We start from the raw sequence: 10,224 nt of genomic DNA, 5'->3' as shown, positions 1-10,224 counted from the left end.
AGTTTGGAGGGGAAGGAAAAGAAAGGCTTTGAGGGGTGCAAAATATGAAGAAAAATAGAGAAATCTTACAAAAAATTTTTAAAAGAGTTGTTTTTTAGAGAATGATAAATTAATGCATATGATTACTTTATTTTTAATTTTAAAAATATTATAACAACATAAATTAAATTTAATGAATTCTTATTAACCCTCCAAAACCCTCCTCCAATACAATTTTTTAGTTCCTCCAAATGAGGAGGGTTTTGTATAATGAAGAAAAGTTAACCCCCCAAAGCTCTCCTATCCCATTTTCCTCTATTTCTTCCACTTGCTCATTCCTTTTTTCCCAAGTTTTCCCCTCCCTTCCCCTCCAAACTCGCAAACAAAGCCTAAATTTATCCCCCACATTTTTTACACACAAAAAACCCAAAATTTCAAGCATTTCTCTCTATCAGTTTAAAACTTCCAGAAGAGAAAGTGAGTATTAAAATATATAGAACAAAACTTAATACAGAAAAAAGGTGGGTCTAAACATTAAGACCTGCGTTTTTTTTAATTTTACCTTTAGCACATAGCGTCGACTGAAGCAATGTTAAGGCCGAGGCTAACATTTTGTTCTTATTTTTTCAAAAACTAAAAATAAATTGAATATTAAGACTCATACTTATTCTTTATTAGTGTTGTTTTTTGATGTAGCATCGGTTTAGCCTACACAAAAGACCACACTAACTTTTCCTCTTTGTATGTGACAAAATAATCCAATTTTTTGAAAATGTAAATTCAAATTGCTTGAAAGATAAACAAATTTCACTCTTTTTCCATATTTTTTAAAATTTTGATTTAAATAAAATTGAGGCTTTATTAAATTTTATAAAAATACATAAAAGGATCTATTTTGGAAGAGCATTGATATTTTGACATCTGAAAAATCGACAACTTATAAAAACACCAAACAAAAATATATCAAAAATAAGCATTAGAGTGGTCGGAGGAGAGAGAAAAAAGAATTTTGCTCTTTACCCAACACATTTTGCTCGCGTCCAACTGAAATATCAAAAATACCTCTGCGTGAGTTAACTCAAGCAGGTGTTAAATCTGCGCAACTTAACTCACGCATGTGTTAAACTCAACGTGACTTAACTCAAACAGAGAGATTAACACATGCGTGAGTTAACTCACGCTAGTTTTCAAATTCAAAAAGGGAGCAAACAATTTATTATCATACTCGTTGAATGCATATATTTGTGTGTCTCATAAATGAATTATTATCACTTGCTATAACATAATTAAAACACTACAATATATTCTTGTCAAAATTTTATTTACCTATTCGTTGAATTCTTAATTATCTGTGGATATTTGTTTAAGACGAAAAAATAACACCACAAAGGTAAAAATTATACAAATGCGTTGGGCGCGAGCAAAATGTGTTGGATAAAGAGCTGTATTCGAGAAAAAATCATATAAAAATCAAAATTGTATGCAAATACGTTGTCAAACAACTTCCCTGTTGCCAAAATATTTTTTCTGATTTTGGTATTTCACAGGTTTCAGGCTACTTTACAATCTTATTATTTTCTATATTCTTTAAGATCTTTATGCCCAAGTTTCTTGGTCATTTATCACAATTGGAATATAGAAGACATGAAACATACTAAAGATGAGAACATTAAGACAATGAACTATGCTAACCACTTCTGGCAAGAGAGAAAATATATACAAACAGTTAGAGAATATGAAATGTGGGGTCTTCTATAAATGGGAATTTCTTAGGCCAATCAACGTGAAGAATCTTTTTGTCTTGTGAAAAAATAGAGGACCACAATAGTGAATGTGTCCATCATTAGGGTAACATTTGAGGACTATTTTGAATTCTGCTCTTTACTCAAACAGTTTTGCTCATTCTCAAAGTAAATGTTCATATTGCCCATGCGTGAGTTAAGTCACGCTAGTTATAATTCTGCAAAAATCACATTGAAATTCCAACGTGAGTTAACTCACGCTAAAATAAATTCAACTCACGCTAAAATAAATTGTGAATTTTGGAAACAATAAATCATCAAAATCTGTAACAGAGGAGATCGATTGTTGATTGTTGGATTGTTGATTGTTCGATTGTTGCAAAGAAGCTGTAACAGAGGAAGACACTGCAACCATGTTCAACAATTTTGTTTTTGTTGTTGTAATCAAACACAAAAAACAAAATAAAATGGAACCAAGTTACTGCAAAGGCTTTTTGTAACAAAAAAAAAAAAAAAGATTGATGCATCCAATTAATCTGCACCCAATTTCAGAATAGGATACATAATTGCTCCTGCTAATTTCAATAATCGCATACTTGCACCCAATTTCTTTGAACAGTTTCTTTTTTCTTGAACAAAAACCAAAAGTGAAAGATGAATTACTTAAACTTACATGTTAGCAATGAAGAGATCGATTGTTGATTTTGGAATAAATAGAGGAGATTCTTATCAACAAAGGAAGGTTGAGATGAGAGTTTGTGTGTTATCAACAAAAGCAAATATTGAAAGACAACCAACGTGAGTTAACTCACGTTGGATTTTTAGTGAGTTTTCACCGTGACTTAACTCACGCAGGGGTATTTTGGTCATTTACTGTGGGAATGAGCAAAAACATTTGGGTAAAGAGTGGAATTCGACTATTTTTAGCATATTGTATCTTGGCTACTTAGATCTGTTCCTATTTCCAGTTATGAATTTAGATATAGGAATGAATATTCTTAGTCTTGATGATTCTGCAATTTAGATATAGGAATGAATATTCTTTGTCCTGAAGATTCTGCAGTGAAGTTCCATGATACTTATATTTTTGAATTTCTGAGGCATTTTACATCTCAAAATAGATATCCAACCAACTTCATTTCGTGTATTTTAGAATTGACGGTAAGATTAACAAAATCACTATTTTAGAATTGACAGTAAGTTTGACAAAATCACAGTAGGTCCGTGATTTTGTGAATATCCAAAATGCAGCTTTTGTCACGTGTATTTTAGAATTGACAATGAGTTTGACAAAATCACAGTGGGACCGTGATTTTGTGAAAATCCAAAATGTAGCTTTTGTCAAAATCATGGCGACTTCGTGTGATTATGCTAATCTCAGCCATTATTTCTAAGGAAACTGAGTTGTTTTGACATAACTTGAAGAAAAAGTGACCAGAATTGCGTTCAAATGAACCCAAAAAATAAAGTATTTCAAGAGTTTAGTTAAAAATATGGTAGTACAGACGTTATCTCCAAAAAAGTTTCTTTTGTGATCTAACAAGTTGCTCTGGAAGCTACAAACCCACCCAACCCAGCTTCTCTTATATAGTACACAGAACTGCAAAATTACTATAACTTTTCTACAGAATGCCTATGTTATTTCTAAGGAAACTGAGTTGTTTTGACATAACTTGAAGAAAAAGTGACCAGAATTGCGTTCAAATGAACCCAAAAAATAAAGTATTTCAAGAGTTTAGTTAAAAATATGGTAGTACAGACGTTATCTCCAAAAAAGTTTCTTTTGTGATCTAACAAGTTGCTCTGGAAGCTACAAACCCACCCAACCCAGCTTCTCTTATATAGTACACAGAACTGCAAAATTACTATAACTTTTCTACAGAATGCCTATGAAATGAAGACAATAAGAGATGACAAAATGCCTACTCGCACTTGATGGATCGGTATATGTGGCGGACAAAGAACAATGCTGCACGGAATCCAACAGTTCCAAGCATCAAGAAGAAACCAAAGCATATGCAGGCCATGTATCCAAAGAAAAATGAGGTTTGCATGAAACCAGACATATCGGAGCGGGCATAGTAGTAATACAGACAATAGGCATAGATAAATAATCCAGTTGAACCACCGCATAGGAATGATCTGTAAGGAAATAAGAGCACAAAGGTTAAATGTGCAGGTTATAGAATTTCAATTAAACTCAAAGCATCGTGGAACTCAAAAATCATAAGCCTCATGTGATTCATTATGAAAGTGCAGATCATAAAAAATCAATAGAATATGATAATGAATAGAGAAATGCATAAAACAAGAAAGCTTGCAATCCCGAGAATCCAAATTTTTCCTTGGTTGCACCAAAATCCAGATATAGAAAACATAAATGGAACCATGAAAACAAGAATGTTTCCCTTGTTCATGAGTTAGAGTCGTACACTCTAAAGATTATCAATGAATAATCAGCCAACACAGTAAAGATTACTAATGAAGTCCTTAAGTTTGAAATAACTTGTCAAAACATTAGGCCATGTTTACTTTGTAAAAAACATTTTCTATTTTCATTTTCTAAGATATGTTAATTTTACTAGTTAGCGAGAAGATAATAGACTCTCGAGTCCTGCAGGAACAATTGTATGCATTTAATGAAAACAATGAAAATGTCAAAAGAATTGTTTTCACTATTTCCATAAATAAATGCATCACCCCTAAGCAAGAATTTCATATTCTCTCCATCAAATAATTCACTTCAAAAGTATCATATCTTCTAATTAGCAAATTAAAATAAACAGATTTTAACAAAATAATAAACTGGAAAATGTTTCCACAAAGTAATCACTAAACAGGACATTATTATCAAAATTGTAATTATAATGTTCATGCATTTTGATCTATCATCAGAACTCATTTTCAGTGGAAAGTGTTAATGTTAGAGGTCAAAAAACAAGTATCTCCATAATTCATATTTACTACTTAATCCAACATCGATCAACTACATTGGTTATATCATCAAAGAGATGGCTAATTGAGAAATCAGTTCACTGCTAAATGGTACTAGTAATACCTAACTAAGGGGACTATAAACAATAAACCATAGAAATTGGTGCAAGAAAGAAATTAGAGAAAAATAGTGATTTCATACCTCCACCACCATTCATGATCTTCAGCAGCTAGCTGGAAGTATGTCAATGCCACAGTAATGAAAGCAGTAACAATCAAGAGAATGATGAAGACAATAAACAGAATGCTGTAGATTGTGTAAATTCTGTGGCCCCAGACACTGGCAAATATATAATAAAGTTCGATGTAAATAGCACTGAAAGGCAAAAATCCTGCCATTGCCATCTGAGGAATTGCTCCCCGATACCATGGCAAAGGAGGAATCTCCCTTGGATATTTAGTTGTGCGGACTGGAGCTTGGAATTCAGCCTTGCTGTTCTTCCCAGCAATCCCTCCCAATACAAGTAGAGGAGACGTAACAAGTGTCCATATGAGAACTATAACGACAATTGTGCCGAATGGGAGAGCGGCAGTAGCATTGTAGACAATTGCAACAGTGTTCAGAAAGCAAAATGTAAGAAATAGAGGCCCACAGAAAAGGCATCCGGTCAATAGTAGATTCCGAACCTGTCATGATAAACGGACAAAGATAAAATCACTAATGACTAAAAACACATGCAAATCTAACTGATACTGGACCAAAATGCATAGATTTATAAGTCAGTACCCAGTTTGTTCCTTCCAGTTGACAATAGAATGAGGTAGCAGTATAGCCAGCAATTCCTGAAGTGAGTGCATATATAACAACAAGTGCAGTGAATAGAGCCCCTCGGTTGTACGGATAAAATACACCAACAAGTGCCAATATGAATATGAACACCGTACTGCACAAAATGCATAAATACAATTAATTGAGATTAATTAACAAAAGTGTATCACAATTTCATTTTCCTGAAATGAGTTTTCTTTAATTGAACATATTGAATGGCCAGAAGAAACTCACAGGGTAAACAGTTGGGTACCAGATCCAAGAGCTGCTGCAAATACAGATTTGAACTTGGGAAACCTAAAAACATCACCGTGGATGTATTTCCAGCCAGTCTCTTCCTGATCCTCTGCAGTCTCCTCATCATGTGCATACCTGTTTAGAAGTCAAACAAGGACAACATCTATAGCTCAGCAAAAGAATAAATAACAGAGGTTACTCTGTTTTATTACATTCAATGAACTCCAAAAAAAAACACAAATAGAAAAGGCTTCTTACTTGACAAAATCATTCTTAAGGACACGCATCAAAATAGTTGCAAGAAAACCAGTCAAGAGGAGGACTGTGACGCACGAATTGATAATCGAAAACCAGTGGATTTCCAAATGATGGGGTAGCGAGGACGGCTGAGAGTACTTGTCCATCCGCTTCTCAAAGGGAGTGTTAGTCTCCTTCCATTTCACAGTATAGAAAAACTCTACATCAACTTCATTGTCCTCTGTAACATCCACAAGGGCATTTGGATCCGTTCGCACATTGATCTCAATAACACGATCCTTGTTATAAAATATATCAAAATGGATGTGCTTGTAAAGGTAGTATCTATAATCACTAGGGTCTTTCCCCTCCTTATCAACCTTCCCTATGAAACCCCAAATAGGCAAATCATCATAATACATCTGAAAGTAGTAGTCCTTACGAACAGCGGACCGAAAATTCGCCACTTCTTCTTTTGTAAGTGTCTTCTTGCAAACCGACACAGAGTCCTTGTCTTTTTGGAACTCGAGCTGATAAGGAGCACTAACCAACCTATCCCCATTCAACACTTCACCCAGTGCTTCTTTCTTCTCTTTCAAATGATCTACAAATCAAACATCAAACAATTCAAAACCCCAAAAAGAAAATATCTCAAAATGCAAACAAGTTCAAAACTTGCCTCTTCCAAAGTTAAATATTGAGTCAGCTTAACTACTGATAAGAAAATCAGTTGTGGTAATTTGGCAAGTAAATTGGCTCCGGTCACGCAATCACGTTGTTGCATAACTAGACCATCCAATCTTGATCGGATGGTCCATGTTTTTTTATTTAGCTACGTATTAGCATAGTGGCCACTCATTCTCAAATAAAGAAAGACACAAAGCGGGGGGGGGGGGGGGGGGGGGGGGGGGGGAATGTGGTGACTCAGGTTCGAACCCGGGATTCCACATAAAATATCCTCACAGCCAAACCACTAGGATGCAACAGTGAGGACAATGATGACCCATGTTTTAACATCATGATTTGAAGTCCATTATGTGAAGTTGGAATACGAGTTGTTCAATTCTTAAATCATGTAACGGTGTAAATGCAGGATTTAGCTAACTAAATGGTATCCGGATCCGATATTTTAAAACATTTGCATCTAATATCATCATCATCCTTTGATTTTCTTATCATTAACATCAAGGTTCTAAGAAACTGTCATTAAGCACAATTGATCTTGAACATCACATCAAGGTTTTTCAATGTTTTAGTAGAAAATTCAAACCATGATGTCTCCACAACTACAATTGCATCAGCATCAACCATATTTAACCGCAATTTTCCGCAACAAAACAATAGCAACATACCCATGATTTAAAATCAAAACCCTAAATAACCATGATTTAAAAATTAAACATTCATTTCTCAACAACTACAATTGTGACAGCATCACCTGTATTTAACCGCAATTTCCCGCAATAAAATGATACTAACCAACATAACTATAACTTAAAACCCCGAATAACCACGATTTAAAAATTAAAACTTTAAATAACATAACACCACTAATAAGAGAATTGAAGCAAAAAAACCAACCTGGTATACAAAATGGCAGATCAAAATACCGATACGTCTCACTGAAAATCAAACAAAAAGAAAAGTCAATACATCAATATATTAACATCAAATCAAATGCATTACTAAATCTATGACACCGACACATCTGATCAAAGGCGTATCCGATGTTGGACACGGACACGACACATTTGATTACATTCAATTAATTCATTTTCTAACATTACTAGTGTGTCAGTGTCGTATCCAGTGTCTATGTCCGTGTCGGTGCTTTGTATATTACTAATTAGTTGATGAATCAAAAACCCAATTAAAAAATGTGATAGAATACTGAAAATAATGAAATTGATGAATCTAGAAGCAATTGAGAACTTTGATGATGAAACGAAAACAGATCCAGCACGTGGAATGCACGTGAATAACGGATCGAAGAAGTACCTTGGATTATGAAAAGGACCAACTTTGTTAGCGAAGAGAGGAACAAGATCTCCTTCTTTGTAACGTTTATCTGACGAATCAGATCTGACGGTGGATATGAAGAGAGAAGAAATGGAGAAGAAGGCGAGGATGAATAATGGATTCATCTTCGCCATTGAAGATTGGTTGGTAATAACTTCAAAATGAATTGAATTCAATTGAAGTTGTTGTTGATGTGAAAATGAAGAGAGGGGGTTGAATAGAAAAAAGAGGGGGTGTATATAGGAAGATGAAGAATGTGGAGTGTGTTGATAATAAAGAGGGAAAAAAGAAGGAAGGTGAAGATGGGTGAGTGAAGTGACGTAAACTCACCGCTTCAATCTTATGTTTGGTGCTTTACCTCATTTTTGTTTTTAGGGTTAATTATGTTTCTAGTCCCCATAAAATAGCGACCTTGTGAGTTTAGTCCTTACTTAATTTTAATAGCATTTTTAGTCCCTAATTTTGTTTTTCTGCACTGAGTATTAGTCCCTACTCAATTCAAATTTGTTTAATTTATGCTTAAACTCTTAAATTTTTGAACAATTGTTTGCAGACATGTTTAGAACATTACTAAAAGTTCCTCCGCAAAAAATTATCGCAAAATTTGATTTCTACATCCAGATTTTATTACTTTTTATCTTTAACTTTTGTCGTTTTAAAAAATTCATATTTAATTCATTTCATGTCAGAAAATTCTAAATTTTAGTAAACGAACCTTTCATAGTGTTCTAATCTTGTCTTAAAAAAATCGTTCAAAAATTTAAGAGTTTAATGATAATTAATCAAACTTTGTTTTAGCAGGGACTAAAATTATAAGTAAATTTTTTTTATAGGGACTAAAAATGCTATTAAAATTAAGTAAGGACTAAATTTACAAGGTCGCTATTTTATAGGGACTAGAAACATAATTAACCCTTGTTTTTATTAAGACTATACTATTAAGGATTATTTATTATCAAGATTCATCATTGATTTATACCTATGTTTGGATAATATTAATATTGTTAAATTGGAATTTCTCTTCAAAAAAAAAAATTGGACTACTTAATTTGAGTTCAAAATTCAAGATCTTCTAATTGTGTGTTTATGAGTTAGATAGGTTATTTGAATTAGAGGTATTTGTGATGCGGTTTGATTCGATTTTAAGGTTAAAAATCATTTGAACCACAAGAGAAAAAAAAATATGATTTGATCTGCTCATTGACTATTGAAAAAATATATTTGAACCAAATCAAAGAAACGTGGTTTGGGTTGGATCGGCTTTTTTTCGTTGGATCGGCTTTTTTTCGAGACAATACAATTTTTTTTCCAATATTAAACCAACAATGTTTTAAATTTCATCTAACATTACAATTTCATATTCAACCAATAATGTTTCAAATTACATATACCAGATTAAAAACGGACTCTTTCTAGTCTCACCCCATATAATTCTAGTTACACCCAAATTTATTTAAAATTTTACAATAATACCAAAATTGTCCTCTTCATGTAAATTTCCAAAAACCCTTCTTTCATTATCATTCTAAACCCTCCCCCCTTTTTCACCCACAAACCACCATGGATATGCAATCAATACCTACTAAAATTGCCAATTAAATCAACATCTCCTCCATTGATACGTACTCGATTCATACAAGTAAGTGAATTTCATAAATTTCTCCGAGTTTCTATTTATCGTTTGCTCTATGATTTATTTGATGTTGTTAATTTTATCATGGATGTTTATCGTTATTGTTAATTTCACGGTTGTCTGTCGATTTGTTTGATTTAATTTTACGTAGAAGGGTAACATAATTTACGTTTACATAGGTCCCACGTGAATTTAGTTTACGTACACATTCTAAAGAGGAATAACATACACGTAAACTCAGTTTACATGAACTTAAGTAAACTCAGTTTACATAAACTGTGTAAACTAAGTTAGTTTACTTAACTTATGTAAACTCAGTTTACATAGTGTATGTAAACTCAACTTATATAAACTACGTAAACTATGTAAACTCTTATTGTAAACTCAGTTTACACATTGTATGTAAACTCAGTTTACATAAACTATGTAAACTTAATTTACATAAACTGTGTAAACTCAATTTTCGTAGTGTATGTAAACTCAGTTTACATAAACTACGTAAAATGAGTTTACATAAACTACGTAAACTCAGTTTACATAAACTGTGTAAAATCAGTTTACGTTAGTTTACTTAACTTATGTAAATTCACTTTACATAAACTACGTAAACTTAG

The 10,224-nt window shown here is 33.0% G+C and overlaps 1 protein-coding gene across 1 annotated transcript; it reads right to left on the bottom strand.

Moving 5' to 3' along the window:
- Positions 1 to 3,426: 3,426 nt before the first annotated feature.
- LOC146917412 (transmembrane 9 superfamily member 3-like) lies at positions 3,427 to 8,321 on the bottom strand. The gene is made up of 7 exons (XM_085719242.1): positions 7,957 to 8,321; positions 7,540 to 7,580; positions 5,980 to 6,562; positions 5,719 to 5,856; positions 5,443 to 5,599; positions 4,858 to 5,342; positions 3,427 to 3,863 (listed from the first exon to the last, which is right to left on the bottom strand). Exons 1-7 carry the CDS (start codon positions 8,109 to 8,111, stop codon positions 3,644 to 3,646), a joined length of 1,779 nt encoding a protein of 592 aa, XP_085575368.1. The 5' UTR covers positions 8,112 to 8,321; the 3' UTR covers positions 3,427 to 3,643.
- Between the last annotated feature and the right edge of the window lie 1,903 nt (positions 8,322 to 10,224).

Source organism: Medicago sativa, chromosome 6 (assembly GCF_051527215.1).
Source record: "Medicago sativa cultivar Bolivia chromosome 6, Bolivia_mono, whole genome shotgun sequence".
NCBI classification, from domain to species: Eukaryota; Viridiplantae; Streptophyta; class Magnoliopsida; order Fabales; family Fabaceae; genus Medicago; species Medicago sativa.
The sequence above is the reverse complement of the archived record's forward strand: the minus strand, read 5'-3'. Positions and strand labels throughout refer to the sequence as shown.

Excerpts from the sequence above, each read along its gene's own strand:
- LOC146917412 (XM_085719242.1), bottom strand. The coding sequence starts at position 8,111 with ATGGCGAAGATGAATCCATTATTCATCCTCGCCTTCTTCTCCATTTCT. Across the intron at positions 7,581-7,956 it reads GGTCCTTTTCATAATCCAAG|TGAGACGTATCGGTATTTTG; the intron begins GTACTTCTTCGA and ends TTTGATTTTCAG. Across the intron at positions 5,857-5,979 it reads CTTAAGAATGATTTTGTCAA|GTATGCACATGATGAGGAGA; the intron begins GTAAGAAGCCTT and ends ACTTCTAAACAG.